General features: G+C 45.9%; 1 protein-coding gene and 1 long non-coding RNA gene across 2 annotated transcripts; both read right to left on the bottom strand.

Moving 5' to 3' along the window:
* Positions 1-2,513: 2,513 nt before the first annotated feature.
* On the bottom strand, positions 2,514-4,158 carry LOC112249503. The gene is made up of 4 exons (XR_006083310.1): positions 3,553-4,158; positions 3,255-3,327; positions 2,976-3,061; positions 2,514-2,778 (listed from the first exon to the last, which is right to left on the bottom strand). It is a non-coding gene; the product is annotated as an uncharacterized LOC112249503 (long non-coding RNA).
* Positions 4,159-6,947: 2,789 nt separating this feature from the next.
* Positions 6,948-21,591, bottom strand: LOC112248562 (transitional endoplasmic reticulum ATPase). Its single transcript, XM_024417703.2, has 17 exons — positions 21,434-21,591; positions 20,350-20,461; positions 20,001-20,173; positions 11,936-12,078; positions 11,707-11,837; positions 11,358-11,489; positions 10,861-10,963; positions 10,601-10,734; positions 10,225-10,360; positions 10,011-10,123; positions 9,071-9,235; positions 8,822-8,944; positions 8,519-8,731; positions 8,071-8,379; positions 7,785-7,940; positions 7,548-7,702; positions 6,948-7,456 (listed from the first exon to the last, which is right to left on the bottom strand). Exons 1-17 carry the CDS (start codon positions 21,448-21,450, stop codon positions 7,351-7,353), a joined length of 2,421 nt encoding a protein of 806 aa, XP_024273471.1. The 5' UTR covers positions 21,451-21,591; the 3' UTR covers positions 6,948-7,350.
* Between the last annotated feature and the right edge of the window lie 354 nt (positions 21,592-21,945).

Genomic DNA, 21,945 nt, shown 5'->3' with positions numbered 1-21,945 from the left:
TGTAATTGTTGTGAAAGGTTTGGTTGTAACATGGTGGACAGTTTGCTGAACTCTGTGTATCTATGTCTCTGGTCCAGACCCCCTGACTGGCTGAGAAGCCCAGCACTGTGTGATCCACTATGGCCCTCAAATTCAACAACTCAAACCCCCCACCCCCATTCTTATCCCTCTAAACAGGGACTGATTTAGACCTGGGACATCAGGTGTGTGCAATTACTTAAAAGGTACAACAGAAAAGTAGGCTCTGGACCTCGTAGGGTAAGAGTTGAATACCCCTGCACTAAGGGTCATCATCATCTAGGTCAGTGCTTGAACTTCTGTTTTTCATCCTCTCCTAATCAGGGACTGATTCAGACCTGGGACACCAGGTGAGTGCAATTAAACACCAGGTAGAAACAAAAGACACAAAAGGGTTTTGGCCCGCCAGGACCAGAATTGAACCGTTTCATCTAAGGCTGTCATCCATAGGTGCGTTGATCCCTGTGGTGTGTCTCTCTTAAAGGGAATGACTAAGTCTTTAACAACCGCCTTAAGCTCTCCCTGACTCAATGAGAGACTGGTAAGTGCCTTAACTTGGAGACACACACACACACTCAGTGTCCACAGGTTAAACGCAGAGAATATGAAGACACATTTCTATGAAACTTTATAATAGGTTTTGTGAAACACATTCAATGTAAACCTGCCCAGATAGCCAGGACTGATCTACTGTGGATGCCGTCTTTTGGCTGTGGGGAGTTTAGTGGGAGTGCTACTGTATGTGGTGCTTGAGGTGAAGGGATGAAATAGATGCTGGGACTCATTTTTGTTCCTGGAAATGATTCTATTTAAGAGCTGGAACACCGCAATTCTTTAAAGTGATTATATATGTATATAAATATGAGTGCTGCTACTCAACCAGTAGAACATTTTAGTTGATGGTACTCAGTACCAGTGTATACCGACACTGACCGTATGGGGGCTGCAGTGATCTGTACTGCGCTGAGGGGCCTATCAGTCTGGTACTATCATACATCACTTCAAGACTATCAATATTAAATGGAGACCCTTTTCTTGGTCTTTTTGCCACTTGTAATATGTTTTCTATTGACGAAATATCTACAGCAGAGCTCTCCAACCCTGTTCTTGAAGAGCTACAGTCCTGTAGGTTTTCACTCCAACCATAATTTAGCTCACCTGATTCTAATAGTTAGCATGTTGATAAGCTGAATCAGGTTAGTTACAACTGGGGTTGGATTGAAAACCTACAGGAAGGTAACTCTCCAGGAACAGGGTTGGCGAGCCCTGGTCTACAGTATAGAGGGAATTGAAGGAATATGTAAGGAAACAGAATGATACGGTTGTTGCTCCCTGCCTATAGGTTGTGCCAAACGTATTTTCATGTTCACACACAGAGATACAGACACTGCAACCGAGTGATTCTCACTGTTTCACAGCTTCTGTACTTTTGACAAAGTTTCTCATGTGAGTTGAATTTTACAATGACAACCAATAAACCAAGTATTGACCTATGTATGGTCTGGTGTGTTTATGTGAGGAGTGGAGTTATTTGTAGCTGACCCCCATTCGACTGCTTTCACCTATCCATCACACTCAGCTCTGTTGTTACTTCAATGACGGAAGGAAAGGATGATTTATCTATCATTTATTGTCCAACAATCTCACAGATTAGATATCCACACATCGGAACACTGGATCAGTTTGAGTATAACAAAATCAAGGATTAGAAACAAATATATTTTCCCACTAATAATGAATTCTTAATAATTGAGTAAGCTGTATGTATGTAGATTCTTACTAAGGGAACATGAGCTGCATAACAGATGGTTTTTGTCTGATCAAATATTAAAATCTCTAGTGACTAGGCCTAGTAACTCCAGTCCAGGTATTCTGTAAAAAGAAAAGTATATGTGTGGGTCAGTAAATCAAATTTATTTATATAGCCCTTCTTACATCAGCTGATATCTCAAAGTGCTGTACAGAAACCCAGCCTAAAACCCCAAACAGAAAGCAATGCAGGCGTAGAAGCACGATGGCTAGGAAAAACTCCCTAGAAAGGCCAAAACCTAGGAAGAAACCTACAGAGGAACCAGGCTATGAGGGGTGGCCAGTCCTCTTCTGGCTGTGCCGGGTGGAGATTATAACAGAACATGGCCAAGATGTTCATAAATTACCAGCATGGTCAAATAATAATAATCACAGTGGTTATAGAGGGTGCAACAGGTCAGCACCTCAGGAGTAAATGTCAGTTGGCTTTTCATAGCCGATCATTAAGAGTATCTCTACCGCTCCTGCTGTCTCTAGAGAGTTGAAAACAGCAGGTCTGGGACAGGTAGCACGTCTGGTGAACAGGTCAGGGTTCCATAGCCGCAGGCAGAACAGTTGAAACTGGAGCAGCAGCACGGCCAGGTGGACTGGGGACAGCAAGGAGTCATTATGCCAGGTAGTCCTGAGGCATGGTAGTCCTGAGAATTAGTGAGAGCATACTTAAATTCACACAGGACACCGGATAAGACAGGAGAAGTACTCCAGATATAACAGACTGACCCTAGGTCCCGACACAAACTACTGCAGCATAAATACTGGAGGCTGAGACAGGAGGGGTAAGCAGAGCTGACTCTAGATGTGGGGCCAGTAGAGCTGACTCTAGATGTGGGGCCAGTAGAGCTGACTCTCGATGTGGGGCCAGTAAATCTGACTCTAGATGTGGCCAGTGGATCTGTCTGTAGATCAGGTCGGGAAATGAGGGTGGTCTGCATCCCTCCACTCTCTGTCCCTCTGTGAAGAGAACACACACAGTTCCATTCAGTACCACCACAAAACCCCATGGCTCTGAATTTGGCTGCATCTCAGTAGTCTCATACGGCATCCTCATCTGCTCTTCTTCACCTATCTAGTTGTGACTATATAATGAGGCTGTATATAAGACTATGGACCTGCACCCTGAGGTCTCATCTGAGACAATCAGAACTCACCTCCACAGCCGGGATGATGTACCTCTCGTTTCTGTTGAACGACTCGATCTGCTTCAGGTCTTCATCCGACAGGAGAAGTCAAACACCTGTCAATCAGACAAACAAATTCCCACTCAAGAAAAACAATCCCAGCAGCTACACAGAATTATAGCCTGTAGTTTCCTAGACTCAGCCAGCGAAAAGTCACATTTTGTGGAAGAGGTGAGTAGTTTCCAAACTGGTAAAACATCATGCAGTTCAATTGGTATTCCTTCCACTAGATGGCACTGTCCTCCTGACCTGCAGATTCTGCAGGATCCTGGAAGGAGTAACGCTCTTGGGGATGCAGACCATCCCTCTCTGTACCTGCCACCTGGAGACAGAGACACACACACACACATGAGCATTGTTAATTACACTATGGCTAGTTACACTGAGGTGTTTGTGTGTTACGTGAGTATATCCTGAGCAGGGGTCTTTCTGTGGTGGAGGGTGACAGCCCCCCAGTCCAGGGTCCTGCAGCAGGCAGGGTTCGTCAGGCAAAGCCCTGGACTGCTCAGCACTACCCAGGGGACAGTAGGCTGTCACACACACCTACCTGCAGTGACTCAGCAGCTTGGCCTGGGACAGACATGGGTGACACCTACTAACACACAGAGTGAGACACCATTACAAAAACATACTGTACACACACACACCACACATACCTAATTGAAGATGGACAGACCGATTCCTCGGAACATCCCCTTATCAACCAGGTTCTCCATGGCAACCCAGGTTTCCCAGTAGCGTATGTCATCGTAACTCACACTGCCAACGACCCGCTTGGGCATCAGCTCTGTCCCACGCCTGGAGAACACGCAGGCAGCTCAGAGGACCAACATGTGTGGGACAAATTCGAGGTGTGATTAGGTGTATGTTGCTCACTGGAAGGCTGTGGGCCAGTACATGAGGTAGAGGGCCAGGTATTCCAGTCCCAGGTGTATTAGACTCTTACTACAGGCTGTCTCTACGTAGTCAGGGTGATGTTGGGTGTTACACAGCTTAGAGGTCAGAAACACATCCTCATGACGCAGGGCCTGGGGGACTGCACAGGGGATCAACACACATGACACACATACACTATATGTACAAAAGTATGTGGACACCCATTCAAATTAGTGGATTTGGAAATTTCAGCCAAACTGTTGCTGACAGGTGTATAAAATCGAGCACCTAGCCATGCAATCTCCATAGACAAACATTGGCAGTAGAATAGCCTTACTGAAGAGCTCAGTGACTTTCAACGTGGCACAGTCATAGGATGACACCTTTCCAACAATCAACTTCCTCATCTGGCAGTCCGACGGACAAATCTGGGTTTGGCGGGTGTCAGGAGAAAGCTACCTGCCCCAATGCATAGTGCCAACTGTAAAGTTTGGTGGAGAAGGAATAATGGTCTGGGGCTGTGTTTTCATAGTTTGGACTAGGCCCCTTAGTTCCACTGAAGGGAAATCTTAACGCTACAGCATACACTGACATTCTAGACGATTCTGTGCTTCCAAATTAGTGGCAACAGTTTGGTGAAGGCTCTTTCCTGCTTCAGCATGACAATGCCCCTGTGCACAAAGCGAGGTCCATACAGAAACGTTGTCGAGATCGGTGTGGAAGAACTTGACTGGCCTGCAGAGCCCCGACCTCAACCCCATCGAACACCTTTGGGATAAATTGGAACGCCGACTGCGAGCCAGACCTAATCACCTAACATCAGTGCCCGACCTCACTAATGCTCTTGTGGCTGAATGGAAGCAAGTCACCGCAGCAATGTTCCAACATCTAGAGGAAAGCCAGAAGAGTGGAGGCTGTTATAGCAGCAAAGGGCTGGACCAACTCCATATTAATACCCATGATTTTGGAATGAAATGTTTGAGGAGCAGGTGTCCACATACTTGTGATCATGTGTAGCTTTTAAAGACTTTTGGTAATGCTCTTCGATCAAACTTCTACTTTTCCTCGACCTGATTATTCTTCCTGTGTGTTTGTGTGTGTCAGAATGGTCCCGGAAGCGTAGAATGGCCTTGGAAAGACAGTGTGTGTGTGGCTCACTTTTCTTGGTCCCAGCCTCAGAGCGAGTGCCTCCCCCACCTCCTGCTCTTTGCTGTAAACTGCAGCACAATCATTGTGTTTGTAGCCACAGTCCAGAGCCGCCAGCACCTCCTGCTTCATCTGGAGACGCAGATGGTCAAACCATAAACACAGGTTACGGTTGTTTTTTTGAATAAGCATTAAAGGACAATATTTTTTCCAGTTGCGTGCATGCACATTCATTCTCATTTCTATCACCACAATGGGAACAAGAAAGCTTGCGCATGCTCGCATGCTAACGTACCATTAACTCATTCCACAGCTAGCTTAAAAACGTAACTTTTAATAGCATTCTGACCTGTCCGGGAGCGCTCTTCCAGGTTCCCAGACAACAGGGTCACGTAGAAACTCATGGTTCAGACCAGAGGTTTTGACAAGGCAGGCAGACAGACATTAGGAATGAATGGAATTGTATATGAGGTAGCAACACGGTATCTAGCTCTAGAGGTCAAACCATCTCTATAGGACTCGGAGAATGACCCAGATGACCTGGAGTGAGTTGCAAGTCACCATGACTAAGTCTGAATGCGGTGTTACTGATTATCACTCATGTTGGAATTCATTAACTGAGCACAGGGGTCTCACGTGTGACAAATACTTATATCATCCGAGACAGGGATATGATACCCCATATACATAGTTAAAACAGCCAAATCCACCACTTTTCTCCGTCTCGCTTTCAAACAGCTCTGAACCCATCATAATTTAACTCGATTCATTTAGCTTCTGTAGCTAAATAGCTGATCCAACTATATGACAGTCACAGGCTGGCTTGAATACATGTCTAAATAGTATCATCCTATATTACATTGTCACGTGATAGAGAATTGTATTAAAGCATAGTCCAATACCCAAAGCAGGTTGAGTGGTCTGAGGTCATGCTGCTGAAATCAGAATTACCCTCCCCTGCTACTTGTTTCAGCTTCAGTTTAAAACTGCATTGGTTCCAATAGATTGCTATGGTCTACACCCTTTCAACGCTGCTCTGAACCACATTGCGTGCAAATAGTGATGAATTAATTAAGACAATAGTGCAGCTTAGTCAAACATTATGGCGCCTGTCCACCGTGGAGAGTAAAGGTTCCCTGTAAATGTGAGAAGTTACATCCGTGTATAAATAACATGCTAGAGTAAGAAACCGTAAGGAGTGATAGTTCTGTCTGTCAGCCAGTCTGTAATACTCAGGAGTCACACTGGTTTAAGACCAAGTCTGGCTGGATCTGTAACCCAAATTGTTGGTAAACAGCCAAAACGGAACTTACGCATCTAGAGGAACATCCCCGAAACAGCCCATCTGCAAATAACCCATTTTTACTCGTAGACAGAACTCGGGCTCATTAAATACATTTGAATATAAACAATCAACATGTGCGTCAAAGTTTAAATTGCAGTTTATATGCACCCTGGGATGAGCTGGTCAGGTAAGTGGGACACCGTGTGGTCAGATAAGGGATTGCATACATTGAAACCATGGCCACCATTTTGGATATACACGTTGAGAGCTCATACATTCAACTTTATCCATTGTAATTGAATTTACAGGTGTTTAACGCAAAGTTGCCATGGCGGTACGGTGACCAGGTTTGGAAGGACACTAGGGTTAACACTCCTACTCAACAAGCTTGTTATAACAAACCCTGAAGACCTAAGGGCTCAGGTTAGCGACTAGAGCAAATAGAGGCTTTTTAGCACAATGGTCTAACACGTCCTAAAGCATGCAGATGTCCTGGGTTCAATACCCAGTCCCACAATAGGTCAGACCTCTGACATCCCATCTAAAGGAATGAGAAACTGGTTAGACAACTTTGTTATGGTGAACCTGGTGTCAAACAAGGAATTGGAACAGACAGACATCAATTACGTCAAACATTGTCATTTCGTGAGATTTTATTTGCAACATTTTCAAACTTGTCATACATTATATGCTACTACTCATAAAAAAAATTAAGTCATTAGCTATTCTTTAATCCCCTTTTATAGTCTCGCATAGAATCCCACAACTAAAATCAGTCACATGGGATTGTAATAAACTCAGAATGGGGCCACTCAAGCCCCCCCCCCACCCCCATCAACCAATCACCTCTATCCACTGCCCCCCTTCCAGATCAAACCAGGCAGCTACATGTTGTTTTCTTCACCAGAGAGGAATCATACAAAAAGAAACACATGAAAGAAGCACATAGTCCTAAAAATGGTCAATTGGGTTTGAGTGTTTGTACAGGTATGATAACAGAGCTGGCCACCATGTGGCACCATCCATCCAGCTGTCCATCTATCCGTACAGGTCATCATCATTATCCTCGTTAAACACTGGCCCCCCACCAGTGCCCCCAGTACCCTGGCTGGGACCGCTGCCCCCTGCAGCATTGGAGGGGAACCTGGGAGAGAGAAAATATTCACTATTACATAAAAAAAAAATTTTTTTAAACACACCACCCCCCCACCCCGCAGTCGCAGTCACACCCGTACCTGAAGCTGCCAAATCCTCGGCTCTGCTGCAGTGTCTGCGCAAACATCTCGTATTTGCGGATGTCATTGTCACTGACAGAGCGGCGGGCGAATCGCATGGCCTCCTCAAAGTGGTCCTTCCTGATCTCAGGCACAGGGTCGTCTTCCTCCACTTCCTGGAGACGAGAAAGGTTAATTGAAAAAGAGAAAAGTAGACATAGGGAGAGAAACATTAATTAAGTGAGCGAGTGAGCTGACCATAGCAGAGGGGTTGGTCTGCCTCTCCCTCTCTCGGCGAATCTCGTTCTCAATGCACTCTCTGATAGCCAGCTTACAGGCCCGCTGGCAGATCTCTGTAAGGTCAGCACCCGAGAACCCATTGGTCATCTTAGCCAGGAAGTCCAGATCAACATCCTACAGGACAGATGGAAGAGACCAGGTTTAACCAATCATTTAAGGTTATATAACGGCATTATCAGCCCTTGCTACATTGGCATGATGACGGGCGTAGGAGGATGGACTGTTGGGGAACTGTGTGTTTTACCTTGCTAATGGGGCTCTTCCGGAGGTTAGCCTTGAGAATATTGATCCTGCTCTTCTCGTCAGGCAAAGGGATGTATATGAGCTGGTCCAGGCGGCCGGGTCGGAGGATGGCAGGGTCGATGATGTCAGGGCGATTGGTGGCTCCAATGATGAAGACGTTCTTCTTGCTGGACATGCCGTCCATCTCAGTCAGGATCTGGTTGATGACACGGTCGGCCGCACCGCCACCGTCTCCCACATTACCTCCACGGGCCTTTGCTATGGAGTCCAGCTCGTCAAAGAACAACACACATGGGGCTGCCTGGCGAGCCTGCAAACAGAGAAACACAGGAGATTGAACCGCAGGGTTCAATGCTAACACCCCAGTTTTTCTCCATGTTGATTTAGAATCTACTGTAGTGCACTAATACAAAATGTTCACTTATTGTTAGAGAGTCACTATGTCATACCTTGTCAAAGATCTCCCTGACGTTAGCCTCTGACTCTCCAAACCACATGGTGAGAAGCTCAGGTCCTTTAATGGAGATGAAGTTGGCCTGGCACTCGTTGGCAATGGCCTTGGCCAGCAGGGTCTTACCGCAACCCGGAGGCCCGTAGAATAACACTCCCTTTGAAGGAGTCATACCGAACTTCAGGAACTTATCTGGGTGCTCCACTGGGTACTACAGGGAAAAGAGGTAATTAGGTATGATAATGTGTAATTAGGTTTGACAATGTGTAAGGTTAAACTGTGTGCGCTGCGCAAGCCTTACTTGCACCAGCTCCTGCAGCTCCCGCTTAACGTCTTCCAGTCCTCCGATGTCCCCCCAGGTGATGTTAGGAACCTCCACCACTGTCTCCCTCAGAGCTGATGGGTTACTCTGGCTTAGAGCCCACTGAAAGAAATACCCACGTTTAATATTTAAAAACACATAACAGGTAGCTGTATAGTTATTATATGCAGGATTGTGATAGTGTGTAGTCTACCCTACGTAGTTTACAGTTGGTAGAGTGTTTCTTACCCTAAAGTCATCCATGGTAACTGCAAGGGAGTTCATGACCTCCGCATCGATGGTCTCGTCCTCCAGGTCGATGAGGTCCATCTTCTTCCTGATGGCCTGGAGAGCAGCCTCTGAGCACAGGGCAGCCAGATCAGCACCCACGTGGCCGTGGGTCTCATTAGCCACCTACACAAAGACAGAGGGAGTTAACACATGCAGGAGCCCCTCAGAAAACAATGCTGACAGTTACATGGGCTGGGCAGTAAAATACAGGTATTCATTCACGGACCGGATTGGATTTTCACTTTATCTAACACAAAAATATCGTTATAGTTGTTCCATTAAAGTTGTTCAGTAATGTTTAGACAATTATGGTAATCATACATTTTTAAAATCGCCAGTAAGAAACTGCTAAATGCTGAGAACTGCTAGCCAACTTTCTGCTTGCCAAACAGTTCCCCAGAAATCGTCCGACTAGCCCTAGTGGCGAAAATAAGAAAGTATTTATAAGACAAAAGAAATGACAATGATAAATTAGTGTATGAAATAAACTATGAAAATGCTGTAATTTATCAATAATGCAAATGGACACCCATTGGTCGAGTATCATATGCAAAGTTGTACAAATCGGAATACTGTCAGTTTGGCCTCAATTTGGTTGAACGGTATAAAGCAATCAGAAAAGGAGAAAACTCATTAAATCTACTTAGAATTAAGTTGTTGCCATGAACTACACAAACATTTTCTAACGATTATTCGGAAACATCAAATACCATCAGAAATTAGAGAAATACAGTGATATATTTGGCCCATATCACCTAGCCAAATGTGTCAGACACTTCAAGACAGACACCCACCAAGGATACATCCCAAATGGCCGCCTATCCCCAAATAGTGCTCTACTTTTGACCAGGGCTATAGGGTATAGAGTGCCTTTGAGACACAAAGAATCATCACACACCTGCTCAAGGTCAACATCGTCATTCAGTTTCATGTTCTTGGTGTGGATCTGCAGGATCTCCAGTCTGCCTGTAGCATCGGGGATACCAATGTCCACCTCCTTGTCAAAACGCCCTGGACACACACACACGTTTTAGCATTGGGAAAACCAATACACAACACCTGCACAATAAAACAATAACACCCTGTATCCAACAGATAGTGTGTATATGTACCAAATCTTCTAAGTGCAGCATCTATGCTGTTTGGTCTGTTGGTGGCTGCCATGACGATGACATGAGCTCTCTGCTTCAGCCCGTCCATCAGGGTCAGCAGCTGAGACACGATACGCCTCTCCACTTCTCCATGAGTCTACAACCACAGTTAACATAACAGCATGAAATGTCTCTCCATCTAACAGTTGGTCTACAGTAAATTTCAGACCACCATTTATAGCTGCTACACTTGGTCTTTATTATAGTGTCATTGTTGGGTGACCTATTATTGTCCTTTAAAAATGGGATTTCAGGTTTCTTAGTATTCCATTTTGATTAACCCTCTCCTGCACATCAACCGATATAGACCGTTAATACCCATTCCCCCTCTCCACACCTTCTCTCTCTTGGGAGCGATAGCGTCCAGTTCATCAATGAAGATGATGGCAGGAGAGTTCTTCTCAGCCTCCTCAAAGGCCTTCCTCAGGTTGCTCTCACTCTCCCCAGCCAGCTTACTCATAATCTCAGGACCTACGCACACACAGACCGGCACACAGACCGATAGAGGTCATACAGGGCAAAATCAAAATAGCTACCACAAAATGACAAAAGCATAATGATCCTCTACCAGGGACAGGGTAAGGTTTAGCATCTGACCGTTGATGAGGAAGAAGAAGGCTCCGGTCTCGTTAGCAACAGCTCTGGCAATCAGGGTCTTTCCTGTACCGGGAGGTCCGTATAGCAGGATACCACGGGGGGGCTGTAGGAGAGTGGAGGTACATGTCAATCTCCTTAGTGTTGTTGACAGGGGACATTAGAACACGTTTCCAATACAACTAAATGTTTCCTGTGCTTAAGCCAACTGAAATCATTGACTTTAAAAGTCAAGAAAGCATGCGTTTAAATTCTACTAATCAAGAAAGTGTGTAGAGGCTGACAGAAGGCCTAGAACCTTCAAACTAAATTCTGGACCTCAAAGCCAGATCCACTGCTTTAATTCATTTTCCCCCTCTAGTCAGAGACAGATTTAGACTTGGGACACCAGGTGCGTGGAATTAATTATCGGGTAGAACCGAAAACCAGCAGGCTCCAGACCTCATAGGGTAAGAGTTGAATACACCTGGCCTAGAAGATAGGAGCTCTGTGTGTTTTACCTTGACTCCTATAGCCTTGAACAGTGCAGGGTGTCTGAGAGGCAGCTCAACCATCTCCTTGATCTGAGCTAGCTGCTTCCTCACTCCTCCGATATCATCATAGCCCACCTCATTCAGGGACTCCTCCTCATCCTACACACAGGAAACATACAAGTCAGTCTGAGGGTAGGTTTGCTCACCATTTGCCAGGTATTGGCAGGGACTTCAGGATACATAGGACCCAATTCAATATAGATATCACCCCCCACCCGTTGCTGTGGACTTCGGGAAAGCAAGCACAACGCCTATATTTTCATAGGCTAAATGAAGAGTGCTCTGCCCACAAGCGATGGGGAAGGTTGTGACCCACCTCTCTCCTGATAGGCTCTCCCTCGCAGTGGATGACTGTATCTGGGGCGACGATGCAGTAGGGGTTGGGGTCGGTCTCTACCACCTTGAACTCCACCGCACGCATACCCCCCCGAACCAGGAAGATATCACCTACACACAATGACATCACAGAATTAAATACGGAACAAACTCGATTGTTCAGTCTTACTTTGGAAACAAAATGAATGGTAACAGGTGTGTGTACTGACCCTTGCGGATGGGCCTGTAGGCCTCTAGGAAATAGGGTTTGAGGTAGACCTCAAACAGGTTGCCAGTGATCCCTTCGACTGTGTCATCAATAGGCAGCACATGAATCCTCTTCCCATACTTTACATCAGGACACGGCTGGATACTGTAGAAGGAGAAACGTCACTAATCTCAATTTGCTTTGGTAATATTTATATAAATCAAATCGTATAGGTAACATACACAAGATTAGCAGATATTATTGCGAGTGTAGCGAAATGCCTATGCTTCTAGACCCGACAGTGCAGCAGTATCTAACAATTCCACAACTAAACCTGATACAATCTAGTAAAGGAATGAGAATAAGTATAACATATGGATGAGCAGCAACAGAGCAGCTAAGACCCAATAGATTGTGAAGGATACAGTATGTTTACATATCTTGTATGTGTATATACTTTAAAACAGTGGCATTATTAAAGTGACTAGTGTTCCATTTATTAAAGTGGCCGATGATATCTGTGCTAGTGGTGACCGTTTCACAGTCTGATGGCCTTGAGATTGAAAAACAGCTCCTCTCTCTGTCCCAGCTCTGATGCACCTGTACTGACCACCTTCTGGATGGAAGCAGGGTAAATAGGTAGTGACTCGGGTGATTATTGTCCTTGATGATCTTTTTGCCTTCCTGTGACATCAAGTGTTGTAGTTGTCCTGAAGGGCAGATAGCATTCTGCACAACAAATACTCTGGAAAGCCCTGCGGTTGAGGGCAGTGCAGTTGGCATACCAGGCAGTGATACAGCCCAACAGGATGCTCTCAATTGTGTACCTGTAAAAGTTGAGGGTTTTCGGTGACAACCCATATTTTTTCCCACCCTCCTGAGGTTGAAGAGGCGTTGTTGCGCCTTCACCACACTGTCAGTGTGTGTGTGTGTGTGTGTGTGGACCGTTTCAGTCAGTTTGTCGGTTTACACCGAGGAACATAAGACCGTCCCCCTTCAATGCTGTCCCGTCAATGTGGATAGTGGGGTACTCCCTCTGTTTCCTGAAATCCACATTGTTTTGCTCACATTGACTGAGGTTATTTTCCTGACACCACACAGAGGGCCCTCACCTCCTCCCTGTAGGCTGTCTCGTCATTGTTGTTAATCAAGCCTAACACCCTGGTATCGTCTGCAAACTTGATCGAGTTTGAGGCGTGCATGGCCACACAATTGTGGGTGAACAGGGAGAACAGGAGAGAGCTGAGAACAAATCCTTGTGGGGCTCCAGTGTTGAGAATCAGCGTAGAGGAGACGTTGTTTCCTACCTTGACCACCTGGGGGCAGCCCCTCATGAAGTCCAGGACCAAGTTGCCCAGAGCAGGGTCGAGACCCAGGGTCTCAAGCTTAAATGATGAGTTGAGGGTACTATGTTATTGAATGCTGAGCTGTAGGCAATGAACAGCATTCTTACATAGGTATTCCTCTTGTCCAGATGGGATAGGGCAGTGTGCAGTATGATGGCGATTGCATAGTCTGTGGACCTATTGGGGCACTAAGCAAACTGGAGTGGGTCTAGGGTGACAGTGATATGATCCTTGACTAGTCTCAAAGCACTTCATGATGACAGAAGTGAGCGCTACGGGGCGATAGTCATTTAGTTCAGTTACCTTAGCTTTCTTTGGAACAGGATCAATGGTGGCCATCTTGAAGCATGTGGAGACAGCAGACTGGGATTGATTGATTATGTCCGTAAACACGCCAGCCAGTCTGCGCATGCTCTGAGGACGTGACTAGGGATGCCGTCTGGGCAGGCAGCCTTGCGAGGGTTGACACGGTTAAATGTTTTACTCACCGCGCAAAGTTGTTCAATTTATCTGGGAGCAAGACGTCGATGTCCGTGACACGGCTGGTTCTCTCTTTGATTGTCTGTAGACCCTGCCACACAAGTCTCGTGTTTGAGCAGTTGAATTGCTCATTTGATTGCCTTACGGAGGGAATAATTACACTGTATTCGGTCATGTTTCCAGTCGCCATTTTATTATTTTTATTTCACCTTTATTTAACCAGGTAGGCTAGTTGAGAACAAGTTCTCATTTGCAACTGCGACCTGGCCAAGATAAAGCATAGCAGTGTGAGCAGACAACACAGAGTTACACATGGAGTAAACAATTAACAAGTCAATAACACAGTAGAAAACAAAGGGGAGTCTATGTACAATGTGTGCAAAAGGCATGAGGTAGGCGAATAATTACTATTTTGCAGATTAACACTGGAGTGATAAATGATCAGATGGCCATGTACAGGTAGAGATATTGGTGTGCAAAAGAGCAGAAAAGTAAATAAATAAAAACAGTATGGGGATGAGGTAGGTGAAAATGGGTGGGCTATTTACCAATAGACTATGTACAGCTGCAGCGATCGGTTAGCTGCTCAGACAGCAGATGTTTGAAGTTGGTGAGGAAGATAAGTCTCCAACTTCAGCGATTTTTGCAATTCGTTCCAGTCACAGGCAGCAGAGTACTGGAACGAAAGGCGGCCAAATGAGGTGTTGGCTTTAGCGTGCTACGGATGGGTGTTGCCATCGTGACCAGTGAACTGAGATAAGGCGGAGCTTTACCTAGCATGGACTTGTAGATGACCTGGAGCCAGTGGGTCTGGCGACGAATATGTAGCGAGGGCCAGCCGACTAGAGCATACAAGTCGCAGTGGTGGGTGGTATAAGGTGCTTTAGTGACAAAACGGATGGCACTGTGATAAACTGCATCCAGTTTGCTGAGTAGAGTGTTGGAAGCAATTTTGTAGATGACATCGCCGAAGTCGAGGATCGGTAGGATAGTCAGTTTTACTAGGGTAAGCTTGGCGGCGTGAGTGAAGGAGGCTTTGTTGCGGAATAGAAAGCCGATTCTTGATTTGATTTGATTTTCGATTGGAGATGTTTGATATGAGTCTGGAAGGAGAGTTTGCAGTCTAGCCAGACACCTAGGTACTTATAGATGTCCACATATTCAAGGTCGGAACCATCCAGGGTGGTGATGCTAGTCGGGCATGCGGGTGCAGGCAGCGAGCGGTTGAAAAGCATGCATTTGGTTTTACTAGCGTTTAAGAGCAGTTGGAGGCCACGGAAGGAGTGTTGTATGGCATTGAAGCTTGTTTGGAGGTTAGATAGCACAGTGTCCAATGACGGGCCGAAAGTATATAGAATGGTGTCGTCTGCGTAGAGGTGGATCAGGGAATCGCCCGCAGCAAGAGCAACATTGATATATACAGAGAAAAGAGTCGGCCCGAGAATTGAACCGTGGCACCCCCATAGAGACGGCCAGAGGACCGGACAGCATGCCCTCCGATTTGACACACTGAACTCTGTCTGCAAAGTAATTGGTGAACCAGGCAAGGCAGTCACCCGAAAAACCGAGGCTACTGAGTCTGCCGATAAGAATATGGTGATTGACAGAGTCGAAAGCCTTGGTAAGGTCGATGAAGACGGCTGCACAGTACTGTCTTTTATCGATGGCGGTTATGATATCGTTTAGTACCTTGAGTGTGGCTGAGGTGCACCCGTGACCGGCTCGGAAACCAGATTGCACAGCGGAGAAGGTACGGTGGGATTCGAGATGGTCAGTGACCTGTTTGTTGACTTGGCTTTCGAAGACCTTAGATAGGCAGGGCAGGATGGATATAGGTCTGTAACAGTTTGGGTCCAGGGTGTCTCCCCTTTGAAGAGGGGGATGACGGCGGCAGCTTTCCAATCCTTGGGGATCTCAGACGATATGAAAGAGGTTGAACAGGCTGGTAATAGGGGTTGCGACAATGGCGGCGGATAGTTTCAGAAGTAGGGGGTCCAGATTGTCAAGCCCAGCTGATTTGTACGGGTCCAGGTTTTGCAGCTCTTTCAGAACATCTGCTATCTGGATTTGGGTAAAGGAGAACCTGGAGAGGCTTGGGCGAGGAGCTGCCGGGGGGGGCGGAGCTGTTGGCCGAGGTTGGAGTAGCTAGGCGGAAGGCATGGCCAGCCGTTGAGAAATGCTTATTGAAGTTTTCGAAAATCATGGATTTATCGGTGGTGACCGTGTTACCTAGCCTCAGTGCAGTGGGCAGCTGGGAGGAGGTGCTCTTGTTCTCCATGGACTTCACAGTGTCCCAGAACTTTTTGGAGTTGGAGCTACAGGATGCAAACTTCTGCCTGAAGAAGCTGGCCTTAGCTTTCCTGACTGACTGCGTGTATTGGTTCCGACTTCCCTGAACAGTTGCATATCACGGGGACTATTCGATGCTATTGCAGTCCGCCACATGATGTTTTTGTGCTGGTCGAGGGCAGTCAGGTCTGGGGTGAACCAAGGGCTGTATCTGTTCTTAGTTCTGCATTTTTTGAACGGAGCATGCTTATCTAAAATGGTGAGGAAGTTACTTTTAAAGAATGACCAGGCATCCTCAACTGACGGGATGAGGTCAATGTCCTTCCAGGATACAAGGGCCAGGTCGATTAGAAAGGCCTGCTCACAGAAGTGTTTTAGGGAGCGTTTGACAGTGATGAGGGGTGGTCGTTTGACTGCGGCTCCGTAGCGGATACAGGCAATGAGGCAGTGATCGCCGAGATCCTGGTTGAAGACAGCAGAGGTGTATTTGGAGGGCCAGTTGGTCAGGATGACGTCTATGAGGGTGCCCTTGTTTACAGATTTAAGGTTGCACCTGGTGGGTTCCTTGATGATTTGTGTGAGATTGAGGGCATCTAGCTTAGATTGTAGGACTGGCGGGGTGTTAAGCATATCCCAGTTTAGGTCACCTAACAGAACAAACTCTGAAGCTAGATGGGGGGCGATCAATTCACAAATGGTGTCCAGGGCACAGCTGGGAGCTGAGGGGGGTCGGTAGCAGACGGCAACAGTGAGAGACTTATTTCTGGAGAGAGTAATTTTCAAAATTAGTAGTTCGAACCGTTTGGGTATGGACCTGGAAAGTATGACATTACTTTGCAGGCTAACTCCTCCCCCTTTGGCAGTTCTATCTTGACGGAAGACGTTATAGTTGGGTATGGAAATCTCTGAATTTTTGGTGGCCTTCCTGAGCCAGGATTCAGACACAGCAAGGACATCAGGGTTAGCAGAGTGTGCTAGAGCAGTGAGTAAAACAAACTTAGGGAGGAGACTTCTGATGTTGACATGCATGAAACCAAGGCTTTTTCGATCACAGAAGTCAACAAATGAGGGTGCCTGGGGACACGCAGGGCCTGGGTTTACCTCCACATCACCCGCGGAACAGAGAAGGAGTAGTATGAGGGTGCGGCTAAAGGCTATCAAAACTGGTCGCCTAGAGCGTTGGGGACAGAGAATAAGAGGAGCAGGTTTCTGGGCATGGTAGAATATATTCAGGGCATAATGCGCAGACAGGGGTATGGTGAGGTGCGGGTACAGCGGAGGTAAGCCCAGGCACTGGGTGATGATGAGAGAGGTTGTATCTCTGGACATGCTGGTTGTAATGGGTGAGGTCACCGCATGTGTGGGAGGTGGGACAAAGGAGTTATCAGGGGTATGAAGAGTGGAAGTAGGGGCTCCATTGTAAACTAAAACAATGATAACTAACCTGAACAACAGTATACAAGGCATATTGACATTTGAGAGAGACATACAGCGAGGCATACAGTAAATCACAGGTGTTGAATTGGGAAAGCTAGCTAAAACAACAGCTAATCAGCTAGCACAACAACAGCAGGTAAAATGGCATTGGCTAGGCAACGGGGCCAACAGATAAAACAAACAAGCAGAATTGAGTACCGTGATTAATGGACAGTCCAGCGTGCATCAGCTATGTAGCCAAGAGATCAGTGTCCAGGGGGCAGCGGTGGATGGGGCAGGGAAGCTGGACTGGCGAGTGTTATCCAGGTTGAAAAAAAACTAACAATGACTAAATAGCTTGTAGCTAGTTAGCTGGTTAGCTTCTGGAGGTTCTTGAGTGTGTTCAAAAAATTAAAAATAATAGCGATTCCGTATCACATTGGGTGAGGCAGGTTTCCGGAAAGGTATAAACAAATTAAAAATCAAAAAGAGATAGAAAGTTAATATGGGTCCAGTGAGTGTTTGGGATGCGCGATTCAGACGGTTAGCAGGCCTGTGCTAACAAGCTAACAGTTCATAGGCCCGGGCTAAACAAGGTAGCAGTTAGCGGACCGGAGCTAGACAAGCTAGCAGTTAGCAGGCCGAATTAGCAAGCAGGGAGATAGCGAGGGCTAGAGAGTTAGCCTTTGGGGACGTCGCGATGGGGTGAGTCTGTTTATTCCTCTTCATGCGGTGACATCGATAGACCGGTCGTGGGCCCGGGTATTGTAGCCCAGGAGTATGCTACGGTGGTAGCACAGGTGCGCTGGCCGGGCTAGCTTCAAGCTAAGTGGGTGGAAACGCTAGCCAGGAGTAATCATCCGGGGTTGCAGTTTAGCTAGATGGCTAGTTGTGAAGATCCAGCTGAAAAATGTTCCGTTTGTGGTGGGAATCCGGGAATGAAAAATAAATAGGTCCGTTATGCTCTGGTTAGAGTCGCGTTGTTCGAACTGGCAAGAGATTTCCGAGCTAAAGGTTAGCTGATGACCGGTTAGCTGAAGACCGCTAGCATAGCTGGTGGTTAGCTGGCTAGCTTCAGTTGAGGGGTTCCGGTTCCGAAGTAAATATAAATACTTTAGGAAAAATAGCTACATTGGGTGAGGCGGGTTGCAGGAGAGTATTTGGAAGCTTAGGTTTAGCAAAATGTTTTTAAAGAGATATGCGATGAAAAATATGTAAAAAAAAACGAAAAAGAGACGATATATACAAGGGACACGACGACTTACTACTACGACATCTTGGGAAAAAAAGTTTAAAGCCATGCTTAAATGCTACATGCTTTCAGTTTTGCGCTAATGCTGCAAAGGTTTCTGGTTAGGGAAGGTTTTAATAGTCACAGTGGGTACAACATCTTCTATACACTTCCTTACAGCGTATACATCAATGTTATTGTCTGAAGCTACCCGGAACATATCCCAGTTCACGTGATTGAAGCAATCTTGAAGTGTGGAATCCGATTGGTCAGACCAGCATTGGACAGAAATAAGCACGGGCGCTTCCTGTTTTAGTTTATGCCTATACGAAGGGAGTTACAAGATGGGGTAATGGTCAGATTTGCCAAAAAGAGAGCAGGGGAGGGCCTAGTATGCATCGCAGAAGTTAGAGTAGCAGTGGTCGAGTGTGTTTCTTGTGTACTGCAATCAATATACTGATAGAATTTAGGTAGCCTTGTTCTCAGATTAGCTTTGTTCTAATCCCCAGCTACAGTAAATGTAGCTTCAGGAGATATGGTTTCCAGTTTGCATAAAGTCCAGTGAAGTTCCTTGATGGCCGTCTTGGTATCCGCTTGGGGGGATATACACGGCTGTGACGATAACCGAGGAGAATTCTCTTGGGAGATAATACGGTCGGCATTTGATTGTGAGGAATTCTAGGTCAGGTCAACAAAAGGACTTCAGCTCTTCTATGTTGTTACAATTACACCATGAGTCATTAATCATGATACATACACCCCCACCCTTCTTACCGGACGTTTGTTCGATGCACTGAAAATCCCGTTGGTTGTATGGACTCCAACAGCATGTCCCCAGCTAGCCATGTCTCCGTGAAACAGTATGTTACCATCCCAGATCCCTCTTTGGAAAGCAACTCTTTCCCTATTTTCGTCGACTTTGTTAACTAGGGACTGGACATTAGCGAGTAATATACTCGGAAGCTATGGGTGGTGTGCGTGTATCCGAAGCCTCACTGGAAGAACACTCTGGCACCATCTCCTCCGATGGCGATGTTTTGGTAACCCTAATCAGTTCAAATGCCCTGGGAGGTGCAGACACCTTTGTGTCTGCATCTGCTTTGGGAAAGTCGTATTCCTGGTTGTAGTGCTGGTAAATTGACATCTCTCTGATTGCCAATAGTTATTCCCGTCTGTATGTAATAACACTTAAGGTTGTTTTCTGGGCAATCAAGTTAAGAAATACAAACAAACATTTTAAATACTGCAGTTTCCTAAGGACTTGAAGCGAAGCTGCCATCTCTATCGGTGCCATCCGGTTAATATACAGTTGTGTGTGCGCATACCTGATGACATCCCCCAGACGGACACGGAGATTGTTGCGGACCACACGGTTCATGCGGACCTTCTCATCAGAGCAGGTGTCGTCGGACAGGACAATACACACAGACTCCCTGCGCTTCTTCCCCTTCATCAGCACTGTGTCGCCACGGAACAGCTGCAGCTCATCCATCTTTGCCTAAAAACAGAGCACGGATGACGTTAATTTCACTAAGTGTACTAAATACGTAGACCGCAGAACCAGATCTTTTCCACACAAGCAGCAGTATCAAAATAACACATAATAAAATAATCACATTCTGGGATTCTAAACGTGAACACAAATCCACCCAATGACCTGTATTTTAGGCCTACCTGAGAGAGAGAAACCACACTGTTGTCCTCATTGATGGATTCATCGACAATCAATCTGTTTGGTCTGGTCTTCTGCTTCAGAATCGCAGTGGAAAGGTCATCATTTTTGGATCTAGTTCAAACAGAAACAAAAGCGACAAATTAAAACTCAAAGCTGACCGTCAGATAATTCGCAGTTGTTACTCCATAAACATTTAGTCCTGGTCTTATTCAGATTTAGAAACGTAATTTTCGTAGTCAGTTAGTCAACTATGTTAAATAGCTCGGCATAAATACTGTTAATTCATCGCCAGCTAGCAAATGTTGGCTAACTAGCTACCGTTAGCTCAGTAGCAGTGAGCAGATGACACAGCAAAAGGACAACTTTTGGGATCCCGAGCTGGCAAGCTACGGCTATTTAAACCAGCTAAAACATTGATGTAGCTAACGTTAGCTAGTTCGGTATATAAACCTTATTGCATTAGCTAGATCTCTAGTTTACATTTTCGCAATATGCCATACTCCTAAACCTTCATAACACTAACCGTGTATTAGTTAGCTAGGCTAGTAACGTTAGGCTAGTATGTTAGCTAAGCCAGTGACAAGGCCGACATTTTCACCCTGCTTTGAGTTAGCTAGCCACTTACGTTACGTAGCTAGCGAGTTGGCTAACTAGTAACGTTTAACGAATTGGGTTTGCAGTAACTTAGACATTTCCTGACTCTAATTTATCATCATGGTCGTTGGATGAGCTTGTCAAGCCTGGAGGCCAGCGTGTCACAGGCTAGTTAGCTTACAGAGGTAAAATGTGCCGGTAGGCCCAGCCAACTTAGCTTGACACAGCGTAACTTAGCTAGCTAACTGCCTACCTACAAACGTTTGTCAAACTGGTCCCAATTACACTTTACATAAACTCATACATTAGTTAGCTAGCCAAGTTAATTCGTAACGTTAGTAGGGCATGACATATACGCTAACTAGCTAGCTAACCTTAGCTGAGGTATAATACTCGAGTTTAGTAACAAGCTTGTGAAAATACACTTTCTAGATGTGTTGGCTGTTTAGCTAACAGTAGTTAGGCAACTGGTAACACATTTCTACTTACTCTCCTCCCGAGGCCATGGTACTACTGAAATAGTATGTATAAATAAAAAGTAGCTCGCTATTTGTGAAGCGTCACTGGCAAAGTAACTTCACACCGATCTCTTCAGGTCCAATTGCTACTGTTATGGACTAGAGCTCTCAAATTGATGCAAAACGAGACACTACATTCGAGAACCCAATCACATAGGCCGTTTTAACATTTTTTAGAACATTGTGAAATTGTTGACCAATTGGATTCACAGACAGTTAGTAGGCGACATCCATGTGCTCAGACCCATTGGCTAATGCGCCTGTCATTAAACTGCTATGTTCCAATCAGAGTGCACCGCGTTGAGGTTATGGCGACAAGGCAGATGCACTCGATTTATTGAAACCGACTTAGTGGCATTATCGGTCTATTCTCTGGTCCATATCTCGACTCTGCCTCGGTTTGCTGGGGCGTAAAATAAGTGCAATCCCCCATAATATCACGCTGACTGTATATAATCACTGTGTTGCTTTATAACATTAGCT

This window comes from Oncorhynchus tshawytscha, linkage group LG04, assembly GCF_018296145.1.
Source record: "Oncorhynchus tshawytscha isolate Ot180627B linkage group LG04, Otsh_v2.0, whole genome shotgun sequence".
Classification (NCBI taxonomy): Eukaryota; Metazoa; Chordata; class Actinopteri; order Salmoniformes; family Salmonidae; genus Oncorhynchus; species Oncorhynchus tshawytscha.
Note: the sequence above shows the minus strand (reverse complement) of the source record. Positions and strands in the feature narration are given on the sequence as shown.